The sequence below is a fragment of the Dermochelys coriacea genome, chromosome 1 (genome assembly GCF_009764565.3).
Source record: "Dermochelys coriacea isolate rDerCor1 chromosome 1, rDerCor1.pri.v4, whole genome shotgun sequence".
NCBI lineage: Eukaryota > Metazoa > Chordata > Testudines > Dermochelyidae > Dermochelys > Dermochelys coriacea.
In genome coordinates, this window is record NC_050068.2 from 82704719 (window position 1) to 82725972 (window position 21254).

Consider the following 21254-nt stretch of genomic DNA (forward strand, 5'->3'; position numbering starts at 1 on the left):
GTTAGCTGAGTGCTGCCTTGCCACTTGCTATTTGGGTAATTCAGCAAATTACTCTGAAGTCTAATAGTGTTCTTACCTTACTTACAGATGAGTTTTAAACATTAATACAAAATTTTTTCTTTGAATCTTTTTTTATAGTGCAATTACACCTTTAATGGTGGTTTTTTTTTTTCTTCGTTTTATAAATAACTAAAAACTATTTTTGGGGAAAATGGCTTTAAAACTGCTGCAGAGACCTTAGCTAAAGTAATAGTTTAAGGCCTGGAGAGACCCCTAAATCATCTAGTCTGACCTCCTGTATATCACAGGTCACCAAAACCACCCTGAACCCTCTCACTAAACTCAACAAACAAAACTAGACCAAAGTGTTACAGCCCAAAGGAGACTGAAATATTGAGTGCCTAATGAAAAGACTAGGAGGGACCGCGGTGCACCAACGCCTGAGCTCCCTGCAATGGCAGGAATTAATTGAGATATACCCAGATGATCGGAATAAAAAACAATCCAAATTCCGTGCTGCAAGAAGAAGGTGAAAACCCTCCAAGGTCACTGTCAGTCCCGCATATGGTGATCAGCTAGACCCTGAACATGTGGGCAAGAACCAGTCAGCTAAGCCCTAGCGGTGTGGGGGTGGGGGAAAAGAACTGGTGTCGCTTCAGAGCACTCATCCATTCTGTAGAGTGTCCTGTCTCCACCTGTTGCAAGCTCTGATCCTTCAGAGCAAGGAGACCAAAACAAACAACAACAAAACAGAATACACTGGCAGTGGGGATCGGAATCCCTTCCTTACCTTGCAGCTGACTGGCTGAAGCCCTGAAGCACGAGATTTTGGCACCGCTGAACCCTGTGCCACGTCATCGCAAGCAACCCAGTGATATGACCCTGCTCGTAAATTTGTTCATCTCTCTTAAAAGTAATTTCATTGTTTGTCCCCACACCTTCTAGTGGAAAGCTGTTCCAAATCACATTTGCCTCTTTTGCAGCTGCATTGCATTGGTGGCTCAACATCCTATGATGGACCAATACCCCCAATCTCTTCTCCATTACTTCCAAATGATGAGCCCCCACTAGTAGCAGAAATTCTTATTAGGCACTAAGTGCATAATCTTGCACTTTATGCTATTAAATTTCAATCTATTTCTGTTACTCCAGTCTTCGTGATCATCCACTTTGTCTAATATTCCGATACTGCTTTGTATTGACAATGCTTCCCAACTTTGTACCATTAGCAGATTTCATTAGGACGTTCCAACTTCGTGACAATAATAAAAATATTAAATCACATTGGTCCTTTAGAAACTCTACTAGTAACTTTCCTCCAGTCGGATGGTTTACCTTTTAGCACAACCTTTGCCTTCTCTTTTAAGTAGTAACTTACCTACCTTACTGTTCTTGTACCAAGCCTGATTTTTCTAATTTAATTAATAATTTCCCATACGGTACTGACAAATTCTTTACTGAAGTCCAAGTATTTTGAATCTGCTATATTTCTCTCTCCTTTAAAATTATTTTAAAAAATCAGTTTTACCTTCTCAGAGGTACGCTCTACTATCAGGAAACCAATGTTGCATTACATCTACTTTTCCATTTGCCTCCATTAATTTTTTTCTCTTCATCATTTGTTTAAAGCTTTGCATAATACTGAAGTCAGACTAACAGGTCTGTAATTGTCTGGATGACTTTTTCTGCCTTTCTTAAATATAGATACAAGGTTAGTTCAGTATGACTGGAGAATAACTAACCCCAAGTAGATAGAATTTATTAAAAATCCTTGCTAATGAACTAGCAATCTCGTGTGCTAACTTTTTCAGTATTCTGGGTTGAAAAATATTAGGTGTCTCCTGTTCCATCCTGTCCCGTCTCCATGCCCAAACCCGGATTTGAGTGCGTTAAACTGTTTGAGTTTTTCTTCTACCTCAAATGTGGTAATTTCCATTTCAAAACACACATTGCCATCAGCCATCTTGCCTTCATATCCATGTTCCATCTTATAATTATTGAAAACAGAGGCAATGTATTCATTTAGTTTTTGGGCTGTAGAGATTATTTTTAAACTCTTCCCCATCCACACTGCACAGCAGCCCAGCCATATCCATCCTTTCTTTTTATTTATATAACAATCGTACTTTTGTTACTTTATTTTAATTTCTTTGACAAGAGCTCAGTCAACTTGACTTTTGGCAGTTCTTACTTCATTCATACGTTTTCTAAGCTCCATGATGTAGCTGTCTTTGCTGATCGGTCCCTTTTTTTTCCATTCCCTAAAGGCTTTCTGCTTACTCCTGATAACCTTTTTGAGGTGATTATTCATCCAGTTGGGTCTGGAGACTTTCTGTACAAGTTTTTGCCCCCAATTTGGCGTACAAATTTCAGATCGGAACAATGATTCTTCAAGTTGTGTATCCCTATGGGTGCTCCACAACCTGCCCTCCTCCTCTCTATTTGGGAGTTCTCATTTGTGACTCTCTGGTAGAGAAGGAACTGATGGGGGTTAGCCCAGGCACGCTGGCTAGCCTTGTGGCGCAGCACAAAGACAGCGCATGCGGGGGCCCAACAGACACTGCTACTGAAGTTCTCCAATCAGTAGCATAGGGACGCAAATGCACCTACAGTGGATCACGATAGGGGGACACATCAAAGAACCATCGTTACTGCACAACATGAGTAACTTCTTCATCTGAGTAAGAGGGGCAGGGGGAACCCACAAGACCTGCCTCTGGCCTTTCTTGTTTTCTACTAAGATTTTATGTACTACTTTTTTTTTTTTCTTCAACCTTTTTCCCCCTTTCGTTTTCAGTGGCTGATCTGTCTCCTTATTTCAACTGTCATAGTATCCCTGCCATTTCCATCCCTGTAAAATTTGTCCATCCAATCTTCATAAAGCCAGTATGTATTTCTTTATAAATCATGACTTTTGGATTATGTATACTCATCTGAATATGAATCCAGAAATCATTTTCAAAGACTTTGGGCCTTCGATACAAGCTCCTGAATATGCACTAAAGGTATAAATATTTATAAGTGTTCTGCAGTTGCATATCACTTAATCTCACTTCTTGCGTTTTACTCTAGAAGTGTTATTGCCATTTAGATTGTGCTTGTGTATATTCTTTTAAAGCTTAATATCAAGCACTTAAATATTACTCTTGGTTCTTTAAGTAGTTAATGTTTTTGCAGTTCAAACCATTGCATTGTTTAATTTTCAGTTTTCTTTGCTATATTAGATTTGTCTTCAAAATGTGTCCCTCAACATAGACAGACAAAAGTTAAGTTGTCATCAAAGCTGTTTTAAAGATGTGCGGGATCTCACAAGCATTACCACTAATGCTTGCAAATCTTACTCCTGCTTGATTCTCTCAAAATCTATATTAGAGAGAGCAACTACATTATGTGATTACATTTGTTATGAATTTTTAGGAGCTTCTGAGCCTCAGTTTCTCAGCAACAGCCAAACTTTTTTAAAGAGCAAAAGCCGAGTTTTATTGTTAGAATTGATAAATATAAATTCCATCTTCTTCTGGGCCATTGAGTCTAATGACAGCTTCGCCACCAGAATCCATCTCACTTCTCTTTTCTGTCAATTTTGATGATGATGAGATTTGAGCATGTGCAATTTTTAAAACACACAAACAAAACTCCAGAACCCCAACCCTACCAATCAAAACACTAAATCCACAATTCTCCCCCTGGGAAGAGGATATGAGAGAGAGAATAAATATGTATCAGATGTTAGTCTGATCATTTAGTGTACTGCTGAGAGAGACTCAGATGGTGGTGGGGGCAGTATAACAACCTTTGCGGACAGAATGGAAAGGGAGTAGAGTAGAGAATATTATTATTAATGGTATTTTAACTGCGGAGACTTTCTTTGAGGCTTAGGATTTTTTTTAATCTTCTGCATCCTCTATTGCATGCAGTTCTTCAGAGTGAAGTTGTCCTGTTTCCCCTGCCCTTAAGGCTTAGGACACAGAAGGCCATGTTTGATCCAAATAGGATCATAATAGGAGGTGGCAAAAAACTGTCTTCATAATTTTTCTTGAGTGCCAGAGAGATGTTGCTTGTAAGGGTTCTTTTAAATGTGGCAACTTATGTTGCTGACTTTGAGTTCTTAAGGTATATTCAGCTGTTTCAATACTGAGTTAAGTGGTAATGTTTTTGGCAGATCCTAGATTGACAGTCCTGGAGACTGAAATCTGTCCATGGTACAGTACAGTATGAGCAGCAGCGGTGACAGCTGCTCTGGTAATAGGCTTCAGTTGTGTTTTGGAACAATCCTTCTACTGAGTGCAAAGAACCTAGAACTCCTTTTTGTCCCTTACACAGTGGTGCCTGCTAGCCCCACAAGATGGTGTATTGTATACAGAAGACCAAAGAGGGGCTGCATTGCAGCCTGTCTCCAGGTTGGGAGAGGGTAGAGTAATTCCATCCTCCCGTCAACTTAATTCTGTGCACAAATCCTTTTTGTGCAAGACAGTTGGGAGGTACAATCCTAGAGGGTAACTAAACCTGTAAGTGAGAAACAGCATGGGCTTTATATAGCACTAGTAATGCCAGACAAACTTACTCTTTTTTTTTTAAATTAAACTACAGAATTATTGGAAGAAAGGCAACAGATGTTGCTGAATTTCAGAAATCCATCTTGTATCTTTCTTTAAAATTTCATATTAGCTGGGGTCTAGGAGGAATGTCATTTAGAAATGAAAACTGGCAAGAAGTAAAGACTACAAAGGTAAAAAGAAAATTGCACTTAGTCAGTAAATGTATGCTGAACACTGCCTCTAATCAGGAGAGGGCTTTGGATGCAGAAATAGGTTTGGTGGGTTTTTTTTTTAAACTTGCACGTTTTTAAAGGGTAATCATGTACATTGAAAACTGTTTCCACAGCCTTGTTATAAGCTTGGTAAGGACTTGAGGGCTTTCAGGACAAATTTCTGGCTTGAATTCAATTTCATTTCATGTGTGCACTTCACATATAAAGTAAACAAAATGTAATGATAGATACAGATTCCACTATAGTAGATAGCAAGAGTGCTTTATATAATAAAATTAAGGTTTTTCCCCCCCTTCATTGGTATGCTTGGGAGATTCTTTAACCTTGATGCATGTTTGATAAAGTAACTTTGGACTTCTGTCATTTTCCCCTCAAGATATTTAGGCAGTTCTATATCAAGAAGAGAAATTTTGTCATACTTAATTTTCATTTGAATTTTTCCAAGTGAGTGCAGAGAAGTTTGTAATAGCTTGAAAGTAAGCTCTATATTTTGAAGTAAAACATCCACAACTTAGTTTTTTGTTTTTTTTTTTTTTTTGTTTGTTTGTTTGTTTTTGGTCAGTTAAACTATAAAAATTTCTGCAGGAAAAATACACTTCTTTAGACCGTTTAAAAAAAAATGCTTTTAAGAATTCCAGGATATACTGATATCTAGCTCTATTGTACCATACTATAGAAGTGCTATTTATTATTTATTGTTAACTATTGAGTGAAAGAGTCTGCACTTAATATCAAATAATTTGCTGTCTGAATAATTCCTCCCATTGAAAAACCTATTTTTTTCAAGAATGAGTAATATAAAAGGGCTTTGATCAATGTAGTTGTAAGAGTGAGTGTCAAAAGTATTTTATTTTGTAAAGCACCTTTCATGTTTCACAATTCTGTGTACAAACTGCAGCAAACTAGTGAGATTGACTGCAGAAGTGATACAGTGCTAAAATGAATGGTACCAGCCTATAAAGAAAGCAGGATATAAGTGCATTAGTTAGAGAGTAGCTGGATTAACTGAAACGGGGTGGTCTGTATTGTAGAGTTACTTGATTTTTCAATGAGAGCACCCAGTGCAGGAACACATGGGCAATGTTCTTGGAGTCTAAGGCCTTGTGAGAAGGAGCATGCAGCAGCTGCTCTATCAACTTTTGCCTGTCTGTCTAGATACTGTCATGGACCCACTATTGTATTTGTTGTGCCAAAAAGGGCAGTGCAACTGGCAGGCAAGGAGGTGTCAATAGGGCCTGTTGTGCTGATGGGGAGAGCTGGTCCCTTGACAGTGGGGCCTGGCACGAGTCTAGTCAGACAGGCACTTCAATTGCACAGCATAATGGGGCAGCCGTGTTTCTCACTGTCCAGCACATGGCCCAGACCTGCTCTTCTAGCTGTATCCTTTTATTGCCCTGGGGGGGTTCTGTGGGGAAGAGTCACCCTGATGTGCTTTTACACTGTCCTGCCAATAAAGTTTACTGCAATTGCAACTTACTTCTGTGTCAGCAAATGCTTGAAAGGATTGTCTTTAACAAAGATAGCTGAGACTCAGCTTTGCCTTGTGACCATGCCCTGTTCAGGGCAGAGTCCTCCTTTCCTGTTGTCCCTATGCAGGAGGTTGATTTAATCCTTGCAGGATAAGAGCCAGTTTTGCTGCTGAATCTGTTTTGAGGGGAGGAGGAGCAAGGAGCAAATATTAAGGGGGGACTGGAGAGGAGAAGAGCCCCATGAGGGGTCTCAGTATTGGGGAAGGTGGGGACCCCTGGACATGGGGACCTTAATCTAACCCTGGACTCGGGGCAAGGACCTGCCTATGGAAGGGGGCAGGCAGAGGTCACAGATCCTTCCTGGATCTTGGGCTACTGTATATCTGGAACATTGGGGTGGGGGGGGGGAACTAAAAGTAGGGGAAAAAACCGTATGCAATTATCTCCAGTGTATTCAAATATTCAGAAACCAAGCATTTGAAGTGCTGCTTTCCTGACAAACATTAAAGTAGCTCCAGTCAGCTATGTTACAGTACAAAGTATATTGTTTTACACTGGATTTCATTTATGGCTAGAAATTCTGACTACTGAAAGATAGCTCCCTTTGGAACATAAGTGTACTGGACGGTAATCAGGAGGGGACAAGCTCAGCTCACCTCAACCCTGTATGGATAAGTCATGGAAGCTTACAGCTAGATATTTGTAAGGAGACCTTACTGATCTCCCTTTCTTTAAGCTAAGCAAGTATTCTGGCAGACCAACTTAGCCTCTGTGATCTCTCACAAGTGGTTGATGAATCAGGAAGTAAGACACAGTATGTCTGCACTGCAGCTAGGACCGTGTCTCCCAGCCCAGATAGACATGTACTACCTTCGTTTGCGCTAACATGCTAAAATAGCAATAAGGATGCTGCAGCAAAGGCAGTGGCACAGACTATCCACCCAGGTACATACCCAAGGGGATAGGCAGGTTTGTATTTGGGCAAATAGCTTATGCTGCACCATCTGCACTGTTCTTTTTCACACACAAACTCGAGCAGAGGTTGCATGTATCTGTCTACCCAGGCTGGGAAATTATGCTCCCAGCTGCAGTGCAGCCAGTACCCTTTGATCTCTTCAGTTTCCCACTGTCTCATCCACTCCAGAACTCTTTTTAAGCTTTCTTGTCCTACTTCTCTCTCCAAACTGTTCTGGTCCCTCCTAAAAAAAGAAAAAGGCACAAAGCTTCCAGTTATTTCCCCGCTTGAAGGTCATTTTATTGAGAATTCACACACTTTGTCCATCATGTACAAGCTGATGTAAGTACGGACATTATCGTTCTCACTTGCTGACTGCTGCTAAAAATGTTAAAGGCCAATCATTGAGAACTTGTATGAAGAATGAGGCTGGTCTGTTAATGAGAGCAGTATGAAAACTTTAAGCGCAGTGGTATTTTTGTTTTGACTTCCCATGAAAATAAGAGAGACTATGAAAATGTATCCCATTTACCTGAATAATATATTGCAGATTGTATTATACCACCAGGTCCTGGTATCAGATTTCATTGACACCAATCATGGTGATCACAGAGTCCTGTTCTTGTAATATGTCAGCCTCCCAATAGACTTTTTTCACCTTGTCAATTTATAGAGCAAAATAAATATTTTTTTAATACAGACTAGACAAATGTCTGCATAGAATCAGTCAAGTGTTTGTAATTGCATTTTTCTTATTGTTAATCTTGTTACGCTTTTCATAGTTCTAAGACAAATATATCACTTCATGTATTTATCTAATTCATAGTGCTTATTTGATGTTCATTCCTGTGGTTCTGTAGCTTCCAGTCAGAGTTCTGTGGAGGTTATAACACTTTTTTTTTTTTTTTTAAAAGAGGGAATCTACTTTTATTTGGTTTTCTTCTCTGTTTAAAATAGCTGGCTGATGAATGTTAGCTAGTGTACTTTCTAAGGTTTATATACCATTAGGAATACCTACATTTCTGAAGGATACTATTTTTATCTGAAATACCAATAGGGGTCTCTAATCTTGTGAATATACTTGCTTATTAGTACATTAAAGTAAATTAGTTATATTTATTTTATATGGCTAAACAAGAGTGCACTGACACAACTACTGTTTCTCTTGGTCTTAGTGGCATTTATTTTCAACTGGATTGGATTTTGTTTATCCTTCTGTATAACTAACACCATAGCAGGAAGATATGGTGCAATCTGTGGATTTGGCCTATCGCTGATCAAATGGATTCTCATTGTACGGGTAAGGTTCTTGATGCACATATTGTTCCTGTGTCTCTGTTGAATGAAACTAGAAAAATGATTCATGGTGTCTAGTTTCTTTAAAATACTGTTTAAACTGATGTATTGACTTTTATTAGATGTTCTTATATTTTAAGTTAATGAAATATTTACTAAAGTGGAAATTGCAGTGTTTTGTCAGTGAACTTGCTTGTTTTTATTCCCTTAACAGCTTTTACTGTTTTCTAAATGTAGATTCTTGAATGTTCTAGTTACTTTTTATCTGCTGTAGTAGTTTTACCTTGCTACATTATTTTTATATCAAAAAGGATTTAACTGTGAAAGATTAGTGTGTGTGTGTGTGTGTGTGTGTGTGTGTGTGTGTGTGTGTGTGTTTATTTTTTGGTGTGTGTGCGTGTTAAGGTGCATAATCAACTTGGGTTTTTATCTGCCATCAAATCTATCGGTACAAGAGCCTATGTAGAATATAATAGAGGACTTTTAAAAATGGTTCAGGGCCTCCTTTGACCTTTAGGGAGGTGAAGGCATCTTAAGGCTCTGTCCCCTTTCTGAATAGGTCCATTTCTGTTTTCTGTGACATTCCCCAAATCTGTCAACATAGTGACTCCACCAACAGACCTTTGTTTTCCCACTAGGATGCTTGCTTATACGTCTGTCTTTTTAGATTTCCCCCAGGGATTGTTTATATTAGAAGAAAAATAGACTTAAGAGGAGACAATATGGTGAAGTATAGAAAATAATGAATAATAAAGAGGAGATAATACAAGAACAAGGAGGCGTTAAATGAAACTGATAGGTAGAAAATTTAAACCTAAAAAGAGAAACACTTTAAAAAAAAACACAAAAAAAACAAACTATGGAACTCATCACCACAGTCTGCTGTTGAAGCCAAGAATTTGTCAAGATTTGAAAAGGATTTGGACATGTATATGGATAACAAGAATATCTAGAGTGATACTGGAATACTATATCCAGTTCTGTTGTCAACATTTTAAACAGGATTTTGAAAAATTCAAGTGTGTGCAAAAAAAAAAAGCTTCAAAAAGTGATTCATGGACTGGAGAAAATGCCTTGCAGTGAGAGACTTAAAGAGCTCAATCTCTTCAGTTTATCAAAAAGAAGATTGAGAGGTACTTTGATTAGTGTATAAATATCTTCATGGGGAGAAAATGGTCTTTTTAATGTAATGGGAAAAGGCATAACAAGAATCTGGAAGCTGAAGCCATACAAATAATTTCAATTAGAAAAAAGGCACGTTTTTAACAGTGAGGATTATTCACCACTGGAACAAACTACCAAAGGAAATGATAGATTCTCCTTCTCTTGATGTCTTCTCTGGATGCCGTTCTAGGGGAGATGCTTAGGCACGGCACAAGTTACCAGGCTTGATACAGGGTTAACTGGGAGCAATTTAATATCCTGTGATATCCAGGGCACAGTAGATGACCTAATAGTCAATTCTGGGCTTAAACTCTATGAATCTGTGAAACTGCAGCACCTCTTCAGAGGCACAGCACAGAACTTTCAGCCCAATCCAAGGAAGGTGGAGGCTAAGGTATTAAGCCATCTTTTGTGCCCTCCCAATTCTGGGCTGTTCCAGGGGCTGCAGAAGCTATTGGTGTAATTCAGCCCTGGAGGATTGTCTAATTTATGACCTCATTTGGCTGCCTTGAATGCGGCATCGTTGCCAAGAATCTCTGTAGCACTATGTGCTGTGGCCTCTCCCTAATATGTCCCACTCCTCCCGGCCATGCCTCCTCTCCAGTACTTGTGAGCTGCTTCTCAGAAAGACCGCCTATAGCTGTTTCCTCAGTTTCTGTGCCAGGGGAATTTTCTCTTGGCTGATTTGGGACTTTGAGTCCCTTTGTGCTACTTTTGTACACTAGATAAAAAGGACTGAGGCCAGAGGGTGGGGGGGTCAGAATCTCACCCTTGTTAAAAATTAGAAGGAGGCTCTCCTGAGATTATACGAAATAAGCCTACTATGGGGTTTCTTGCATACAGATAGTCTGTTTACTTGGTCCTGTCTCAGTGTAGGGGGCTGGATTTGTGACCTCTTAAGGTCCTTTCCTGCTTGCATTTCTGTGATTCTGTGTGTCTGAAGCAACTGATGCTAACGATCTAGGAATCCATGAGAGATCAATTTGATAACTGAAACAATTATAAAAATGTCTCCACTCCCAATTCCAGCACAGACTTTTATTTATTTTATTTTTTTTATTTTTTTATTTTAAAGAAGTTACTTGGAGTGAGTGAATGCTGTGAGAAACAGAAACCTTTTGTAATTAACTTTAAATAAAGAATGAAAATTTTCACTCTGGAAAAAAAATTAATGAGGATCATAAACCAAATCATCACTGGACTAAATTTATAGAACTCTGTTGATTTACATCAAGTGAGGATCTGAGCACATATCTTCATTTTAACATAAGTGATGTCTGGACTTAAGCATTAATTAGCTACTTTACAAAATGTGCTGGAAATGACAATATAGGCAAACTCTGTGACAGTATGCATCAAGCATACTGAGTAGCGGTAGGACAGGAAATGCTCCGAAAATTATAGAACTGCTACAACACATTATTTTTGTTTGTTTTAATAATCATTAGGAAAGAGAGTTGAAAGTGTAGGAGTAGCAAGAGATCTGAAGTGAGCTCTGGAGGCATTTGATTAACCTTTTTTCTATCAGTGAAGCATGCAGTCTGGTAAAGGAAAAGATTCCCGTCTCCAATACCATCACACCCTGCCCTCCAGCTGCCTGTTCATAGTCCCACATCACAGAGAGGACAAGACTGTCTACCATGGTCACTAACAGGAACAGATGAAATGCCACTTCAAGGTTCATTTAGCTGTGTTTGGTTCACTGCTGGGAACTGAATGCTGGAGCATCGAGTTTGAAAATGAAAAGACTTTTTAATGAGTTGGGGGTCTTTATGGGACTGGTATTCTTGGCAGCGATTAACAGTTGGGGGTGTACAGAAGGTCAAAAGCTCTTCTTTTGAAGGGTCAGCAGAACATCCCCGTCTGATAAGATTAAACTAATGTGGCTTTTAGTCTTAATATCTAAAGCAGCAGGCTGCTGCAGTGTGTTTTGGATGGCAGATGTTGAAAAAGAGCTGACAGTAATTCATTATAATAAAAAATGTCAGATGATTCAAATGAGTAATATATTTTTTCACAAGAGAGCTTGGAAATTCTTTGTTTCAAAAACACAACACTGAAGCTATTTGTATATTTTACAGCTTCTCGAAAGACATGTTTGCTTATCTACTCCAATACATTATTTTATATTTAAATGTGGTAGTTTCACTGGTTTTTTTTCTTTTGTTCTAGATGCATTTCAGATATTAAATGTAATTTATATTGTGTATGACTTTGGTTAATCCTTGTCTGTTCTAGTTCTCGGATTACTTTACTGGATATTTCAATGGACAGTACTGGCTTTGGTGGATATTTCTTGTACTTGGTGAGTTACAATTCAAAACACATCTTATTTTGATGGAGATTTTCTTAAAGATGAGTTGGGTATATGTTTAAAAAAATCAAAACATTGCAATAAATATTAGAAAGCTGTATGTTTTTTCTCCATCTATTAAAAATCTTGTGTACTTTATTTCCAAAGTCTTGGTTGCCATCCTATTCCTGTGTGAATTTCTGATTATTCTATTAATCTTCAATTCAGAGTTGTATGCTGGAAATATTATAATTATGCAGATGTCTGTGATTTGTAACTTTTTTAAAACAAAAATAAACAAACATGACAAGAGTGTAGCGTTATACAATTAAAGCTATAAACTTAAATTAAAAAACATGTTAGTTGTAGGTGTTAATTTTCAATATCTATATGTGTAACTTGCACGTATTCAGTCATTAAAGTTCTCAGAAGATTTTAATGGATATGACATACTACCATTCAAAATCAGTCTTTATTTGAGTCATGAAAGTATCCTTTTTTGCCTTTGAAATGCGTATTACATTAATCATTACTCAGTCAGGCAAGGGGAAAGGCGTCATGCTTTTTGATCACAGTTCTTCCGTTCAGTCTGTTTTTTTTCTTTGAGCATGAAGCTAAACAAACTTTTGAGAAGTTTTCATAGATTTCTAGTTTTTGTTCCTTTGTCTCTGCTTTAGTTAAATAATTATGATGTATAAACGTACTGCCATTGTAGCTTTTTCCTTATGTGAGAGTTCAGTCTATACCATTAATTTATTTTAATTCCTGCCATTTTCTAACTCGAGAAATGCACTGAAATGTGATGTTGCTGGATCAGTAGGTGGCAGTCTTTCCTCTGAGATGTAGGGGATCTGGCAACAGTATGTTAAGGGCCTTACGCTGTTGGGCGAGATGTAGAACCCAGATATTGACTGTTTATGATCATTAAAGATCCTTGGAACGCTCTAGCAACCTAACATTTTCCCTTTCGATTTCAGTTGGATCTGAGGGGTATTGTTCACTTTTTATCCTCAACTTGCTTTTGTTCTGTTGCGATGCACTGTTGGGGCCAGAAATCAATGGGAATCGCAATTGCTGACAATCTCTTAGCACCAGGCCTTTAAATAGCTTTCATGTTTCATCCCAGAGGTGACTGTATTTCAGTAGTGGATGAAATGATTCCCTGCATACATATAAAATCATTTTAAGTCAAAATGTTCAAACTTGGATGCCTAAAGTAAGGATTCTTAACTCATCTTTGCCCACCTATATAAAAGGAGGGTGCTTTTCAGAGGTTCTGTGCACCTGCAGCCCCCATTAATTTCAGTAACATCTTGTGGGTACTCAGGACCTCCAAAAAAAATAAAATAAAATAGGCCACTTTTGTTTAGATGCCAGATACAAATTAAGAAGCTTAACTTCAGTCTCACAAGTTTGAAAATGTTGACCTTAATTCGTAAACTTTAATATTTTTTGGAATCCTTTTGAGATTATCATTCTCACTTTCTAAAGATCGCTTTGTCAGTCCAAATGTTTGTTTGTTTGTGTGAATATTTTAAAATTGCAGTCTTTAACATCTTGGGCTATGTATTACAGTGATAAAAATCACAGGGTCAGAATTTAACTAAGTAGAGACTCTCTTAACAGAACATGGAAAAGAATATTCTGAGCTTGAAGGGACATAGAATTATTATTATTATTTTTTTTTACTACTTTAAAAAAAACACAACTTTCTTGTTAGAACACTGTTTAAAGGGCATGATCTATCCTTGTTTTTTAAACAAAATCCTTTTAAAAAAGGAAAAACAACTGAAAGTTTTTCTGCTATCTTGCTTATGTTCAGAAGGATTTTTTGGACAATACTTTGAGTGGCACCATCAAATATGCTCAGGCTCACCCATCATCTCCCTTTTCTTTTTTTCATGGTTAGATTCGTACTGCGTACTTAATTCCCTTTTTTAGAGCCTGAAGAGAGGGGTTTACTACCCACAAGAGTCAGATTGGCTGCTCATGAAGTACTGTCAAATGCACAAAGTAAACACACTGAAGGTGGGGTGGGAGGAGAAAATACTAATTTAAAAAAAAAGGTGCTTAGTTTCTTAAATTAAAAAAATTAATGCACTGCTGGCTAAGTTTCCCATCTGGGAGAAATGCAGAAAGTTGATTGAGCTTGGATCTGCTGCTCAATACATGCTATGCAAAAAAGAGCTTTCAGCTGTGGCTCCTTGAAAGCCACCTGCCCTCCTTTCCTGCTCTTGCACAGCCCCTACAGCTGGACATGGAAGCAGTTTGTGTGCATGGTTGCAGGTTCATGCAGTAGAATGCAGTCTAAACTTCTCTATTCCCACAGCATTCATCTTAGTCACAAAAACATATGACTTGCTCTTAGATAGAGCTGGGTGAAATGGTTTGGCTAAAACTTTTTTCATCGAAAAATGCTGAATCAGGTCAACTGAAATATTTCATGAATTCATGTTGATTTTTTGTGTTTTGTTTCACTTGAAAAAATTAAATGTTCATTGGACCAGAAAGAGTGAGAGTGATTTTTTTTTTTTTTTTTTTTAATCCAGTTAACAAAGCATGCACTTTAGGGATGGTGGGGAGACACCAATGTTCCAGTCCCTGCTCAAATGAATATTTAATTTATACAAAGCAGAACAGCTGCAATGGGGGAGAGAGACCCATCACAGAATAGCCTGGTGGCTAGGGCACTCACCTGGGAGGTGGGAGACCTGGTTTCAAGTCCCTGCTCTAGAATGGGAATTTGAATCTGGATCTTCCACATCCCAGATGAGTGCCCTGACCACTGGTTTATTAGGCATGTGGAGAGCATCTCTATCTACTCAGTCTTATGAATGGCACCAAAGTTCCCTTGTGAATCAAGCCCTTTGTTTCAAATTTCCTTTGTTTTTGTTTTAAAAGGTTAAAAATGCGCAGAAATGAAACATTTAATTTCAGGTCAAACAAATGTTTAATTTGACCCTAAACTCCCCCCCCCCCTCCCCCGTTTGCTGAAAACTCAGGAAAATTTTGCTTTGGGTTGATCTGACATTAATTTTTTTCCAGAGGTTTTTGGAACTGCCAGTGAAGGTTTTTGGAACTGCCAACAACAAGTTATTCACATAACTCTACTCTCAAAGTCAACAATCTGCAAAACTTCCCCTAGCCCCTGGCACCATTTGTTGGTGGCTGGGTGAATGAGTTTTTAGTTTTTTAGTAGGGTGATTTCTACACAACAAAAAGCAAAAAAGAGTTCAATGGGGGAAAAAACACACAGGAAAGAAATCGCAGTGAAAAGGAAACAAAAGTCCTAGGCCAGCATAGTGTGGGGGCTGGGATGAATAAAAGCAGGGCAATTACAGTAACTGTATTGGGACATAGCCTGTTGGGATACAGGGGAGGGGAGAAAGTGTGCCATTCCCTTAGCAAGAAGTGTTTTTGACTAACACACAAGAAAGTTTGTGATCCACTAGTATAAACTTCAAGACTACTGTAAAATATCCAGTCCTCAGATGAGCATACAGCTCGAATTATGGCCTGGTCTACACTACAGAGTTAGGTTGACGTAAGGCAGCTTACGTCTACCTAACTCTGTAAGCATCTACACTAAAATGTAGCTCCAACTGATGTAACTCTCCCACGACACCAACTTAACTCCACCTCTGCGAGAGACATAGCGCTTAAATTGATGTAGTTTGTGTCGACACAATGTCATTGTATACACTGTGTTGCTTACATCAACTGCTGCCTTTCAGAAACACTCCCACAATGCCCTACACTAGCAGTTAAATTGGTGCAAATGTTCTTGGTGGGGATGTGCGCTACTAACACAAGGCATAGTGTGGATGTGTAAAAGCGATGGAATTACTGCGGTGGCAGTACGTTGACATAATTTAGGTTGACTTAATTTTATGGTGTAGACTTGCCCTATGTAAGCTTAGCTATACTAGTGAGAAATACATACATGGGCTGGTGAAATTAATTTTTCAGTGTTCTAAAAGAAGCTTGCTAATCCTAAAGGGGCACCATCATCTCAAACATAGGAGTTGCTGTGCTAGATCACAACCAGAATCCATCTAGTCCATTATACTGTCTCTGACAATGGCCAGCAGCATGGAAGAAAGTGCAAAAAACCTCACAATAGGCAGATGTAGTATTAGTGTCCTCTTAATGCCTAAAAGTTAGAGATTGGTGTAAAACCATAATCGTGAAGTGTGATGTACCTTCTACAACTACTTTTTTCACTATTTACTATAATAATAATAATTAATAATAAATTAATACCACCTAACTCTCTTAAATAGCCCTTTTCAGCAGTAGATTTCAAAATGTTTTATTTACCTCCTTTATATCATTATCCGGATCTTACAGATGGGGAAATTGAAGCACAGGGAGGTAAAGTGACTTGCCTAAGGTCACCCAGCAGGGGAATAGCAGAGCTGGGAATAGAACTAAGGTTTCCTGAGTCCCAGTATACTTTATCCCCTAGGCCATATTACCAGCCTTATGCTTATTGATAGTCGTTTTGTTAAAAAAAATATCCAGTCTGTCATTGAATTGCTACATTGTCATCAACATCATATGAAAGTGAGTTCATTTATTATACATTGAAACTTGAAAAATAACTTCCATTTGACCAGTTTGTACCTACTGTTATAAGTAACTCCCTCATCTTTCAGCTCTAATAATTTAGAGAAAGTGTGGTGTTAATTTCTAAGTGACTTACACCAAAAAAGCATGTATTTACAACTAATGCTCAACAAATCTTGTGTTAATCAGTCAACACTGTGCCTCTTCTTTTAGCCAGCCAAAAAACTTCACCAGTCCAAACATCAGGCAGTCATCAACTGCCATTTATCATCTTCCGCTAGCGCTTTTATTTTTATTTTATTTATTTGTCTGGAAGTACATTTACTCTCCTACATCTATATATTTCTGGTTATGTTTTAGAATTCAGATGGTCTTCTGACACAGCAGCAGTTTTATTGTTCTGAGTTAGAAGCTTTATTTTTTTTAAAAAAAGGAAGAAACGGAGCAATGTTGTAAAACTGTATAGCAAACATTCTTTGTGTACTTCAAAAAAAATTTTGTATGTTTGTTTAGTAACCTAAAACCCTGAAGTTCATTGTAAAATCTTTCCTGATGTTGGAACTATATATCTAGATACATAAATTTATATAGATATGAATGGGACAAGACACTAAAGACTCACAACTCATGGGTTGGTTTGTGGAAGATCAGGGTTATACAGATAATACTGACTTTTTCCATTATTTTAATACAGCTAATAATCTAACCTATTAATATGACTAGCTACCTTAGCACTTCTCATGATATGTATTTTAAATATTTTCAGGTCTCCTCCTGTTCTTCCGAGGGTTTATCAATTACCTTAAAGTCCGAAACATGTCTGAAAGCATGGCAGCTGCTCATAGAACAAGATTTTTCTTCTTGTATTAGAGGTAAGCAATTTTGTAAATATTTAATATTAAAACTCTAGAGCAGTGGTTCTCAACCTGTGGCCCAGTCAGCACACAGTTGTACAGGTAGTATTGTACGTGGACCATAATGGTAAATAGGTTGAGAACCACTGCTCTAGAGGTAAATGCTGAGCACAGAGAAGCTGAAATCAAGATTTATTTCAAGGAACTTTAAATCTTGGCCACCAAAAAAAGAATTGTTTTGTGCCATGCATTCTGAAGGTACTTTAGAAATATGATGCTTTTTATAACGCTACATTTTGAAAGTAAAACTATTGTTTTCTTTTGAAACTAGCATTCTAAATCTAAAACAAACTTCAGAAATTAAGGTGAAAATTGTTCATCTTGCATAATCAATCTGCAGCCAATCAGGATAGTCATTAGCAAATGTGAACTAATCAGTCAGATCAGTGCTTCCTTACTGGCGATCTGAATATTAAGTCTGATTGATATTGCTCTGAAGAGATAAGAAAGACAGACTAACACGGCTGCTACTCTGAAACCAGACATACATTGACTCTGTACATGACTATTTTAAGCCAGTTGTGAGCCACGATTTTTATGATGTATCTAACAGTGTGCTCTGTATAACTTTAAGCTAGCTGACTAATCAGTTTGGCACATGTCTACTTTTTTGCTCCTGTAGACTTTTTATCCATTAGGTAGATCTTTTGGATTTTGCTACATAACTTTAATACAGGGAGACTCCGTTGCCTTTAGCGTTACTAACCACTATCTTCATGTCCACAAGTAACTATAGTAGCATTTTCCTTATTTCATGAACAACTTGAAATGTTTGGTGTTGGTTCTTAATTTGATTTCGTTTAGAAGCTATATTTAACTTTATAAAGATGATTTTCTTAACTTTTTTTTTTTTTTCAAGATTGGCTTCAGGATCAGTATGAAGTAACCAGCAACACAGTATTGGAAGTCTGGGGGGAAAAAAACGGAGACACTTAGTCTAGAAATGATGGGTCTCTTATTTAAGATGGTGACATCCACTTAGACACCTACTCATTTAAAATATGGAAAATAATTACTTGTGCTATGCTTTACAGATCTTAATCAAGAAATAAATCTAAGTGAGCGAAATTGCAATGTACTGTGTGTTTACTTTGTGCCATTTTGTCAAAACTATGCAGTAAGGTAAACTTTTAGGCTGATTTTTAAATGCCATATATTTATTACTAAGGTAGTGGTCTCCACACTGCAATATTTTATTCTTTTCATAGCAATAACGTCTTTCATTTTCTGAGCAGTACAATGGCCTCTACATAGTAAGGAAAAGTACAGTAAACACTGCATGAAAACATCTAGTATCTATTTGCTAAATAATTTATGGTGATGAATAAAATACATGTGCGGGCATAAAACTTTTAAAACTCGGGGTACTAAAAATTAACTGCAAACGTTGTGTCTGAACACAGTGGCTTTAAGGAAAAACTAGGAGAATCTGTGATAGTTTGGTCGGTGATTCCATCATCTGAGATGGAAATCTGGTATAGGATCAAAGATTATGGATTTATACAGCACCCACTGAAGTCAACTCATTGACTTCAGCGGGTGCTGGGTTGGTCCCCAGACTTCTGACCTCGTCACAGTGAGGGCTGGGCGGGGGGGAAGCTCTCCAGCTCTTGAAAAGACTTAATATTTGTTCAAAGGTTTTAAGTATTAAATTGAAATAATACAGTCAAAGCAAATGCAAACAAGCATAAAGGAATGAATTTTATTCATTTAATACAAGGAATAATTGCACTGGACAGAAAGTTACTTACCTGTCAATGTTAGCAGCTCTAAAATACCATGACACATACAAATCTTTCAAGAGAAAAACTATAGAATATTTTTGAAAGTTAAGGGTTGGGGGTTTTTTTAATCCTGTCACTTTCTCCTGTTATCCTGATTTGGGGAGTAGCTGCTTTTTTTTTTTTTCCCCTTCCTCCCCCCTACCCCCCACCCCCACCCCCCCGCTGTAAATCTTAACTCAATTATCAGTGTTGCTTACAGGTAATCAGTCTGAAGAACTGAAGTATGATTCTTTCTTTATCTCCAGACTGCATCAACCAGACATTCCTTTCCTTTACCAATGTGAAATTTCCAGATGATGGGTAACCCTCCAAGTTAATAGGATAGAAGACTACTAAAAACAGAAGACAAATTTGTGAAGAAAAGATACAGCTTCTAAAATGAATGACAGGGTGGTTTTTGCTTAAGTGCCAGTTCTGTTCATTCTAGTAAATATTTATATTAAGTATTGCCTTTTGTTTTTGCACATTTGCATATGTGCTAGCTAAAGGATAGAATTGAACTGAGAACAAACCATACGTACAGTCTGATGATAGAGATTAAGTACAGTCAGACTTGGTTAATCTGTGCCTGTTTGTGAAAGATTTAAGTGGTGGTTTGTCTCAGCATATATGTACCACTGTCTTGTTGATCTGAAGTTAAATTGAGAGTAAAAATGGGATATACTAAATGATTCAGATTAACCAGGTCAGACTTATAGTTAGTTTTTTTTATGTAATTTAGGTTCATTGAATGATACAACATTTTTGTTACAAAGTTTACTAAAACCTGTATTGATCAGCTTTTATCAAACTTTCTGACCAAAATATGTATTGATTTAAAAATGAAATACCCCTTCTAGCTAGCTCCTGTGTAAATAACTATGCATAGATTACTGTTTGCTTCTTAGGAATTATGTCAAAATATATTTGTAACCACAGTATTTTCTCATTCAGTGTAAATTATGTTTAATCTTCATATGGACAAAATATATACACACTATTTTTTTGCTAATTTGGATGTTAAAGTATAATTTTATTTTAGATATAATTCTAAAAGAGGGCAAAAGCTTTTAAATGTCCATCTGAACAATTCAGTTTCCTCGCGGTATGATTTGAATAACTAATTTGGGCCTCATCCTGGAAATCCTTACGCATATGGAAAGTCCCATTAAAAGGTATGGCGCTACTCTCACAAGCAAGCACTGGGCTATTGGGCCCTGATTTTGCAATTGGATCTATGTAGTTGGGCCTGGGTTTCTGCATAGGTGCAATTGCAGATCAGTTCCTTGGTTTGTAACATTGATCATCTTAATTAAGGTTTGTGTTATATAAACACAATCTGTTTTATTTAAATTTCTCAAAACGGCTTTTATAGCTGTCTTACCATGCTTGTTTAGAATAAATACTCCAGTGTTACATAAGAATGAAGCTGATGAGTATATTTTTATTGTCGCTTTGGAAATAACATTTTTTTTCTTCATGGGCGTTTTATTTTTTTTAAGGCTCTACTAGCAAAAATAGGAAATGGGTTCTTGGTCGTATTTACTTAAAAGTAGCATATTACTCTTTAAAATATATCCTCTCTAGAAGGGTGCATTCTCCTGTTCATAAACATACATAACTCCCACTAATGTCTGTGAGACTTATGATTCTGACACAATGGGAGAATAGACCTCTCAATTCTTTACTACAACTGGAATCTCAGTTGCAACCAGTAATCGATATATTTTGCATCTTTGAAACACATTTATTTTCTTTGTTTTTTATTGGAGCTTTTCTTTAATACTAACATTAAAAGAACGAGATTTTTGTTGTCTTAAGTTAGTGCTATATTCAATTTTGTTTCTATACTGAATGTTTTTTTTTTTTTTTTTTTTTAAATGCATATGTAAACTGGTCACATTGTTCGTTATTCTTAATCTTTCAAAACTACCTAAAAAGTAAATGATCATAGATTAACACTTCAGGGGAAAACTCCTCTTTCCAGCCTTTCTTGAAAAAATAAAATAAAATTCATTGTTTAATAGTTGATTTGCATTTCCCTTTGAAGTTCATCTGTT

At 37.3% G+C, this 21254-nt stretch overlaps 1 protein-coding gene across 3 annotated transcripts in view; it reads left to right on the top strand.

The window, feature by feature from the left end:
* NDFIP2 (Nedd4 family interacting protein 2) overlaps positions 1–21055 on the top strand; it is a 68094-nt gene extending 47039 nt beyond the window's left edge. The window contains exons 5-8 of one of the 3 annotated variants that reach the window (XM_038405944.2): positions 8371–8495; positions 11894–11960; positions 17284–17389; positions 19461–21055. In XM_038405944.2, the coding sequence (XP_038261872.1) occupies positions 8371–8495; positions 11894–11960; positions 17284–17387 (296 nt within the window). In that variant the 3' untranslated portion in view covers positions 17388–17389; positions 19461–21055. Of the gene's footprint in view, positions 1–8370; positions 8496–11893; positions 11961–17283; positions 17390–18290 lie in introns of all 3 variants that reach the window. The other 2 variants (XM_038405952.2, XM_043504649.1) reach the window with 2 other exon arrangements.
* The last annotated feature ends 199 nt before the right edge of the window (positions 21056–21254 follow it).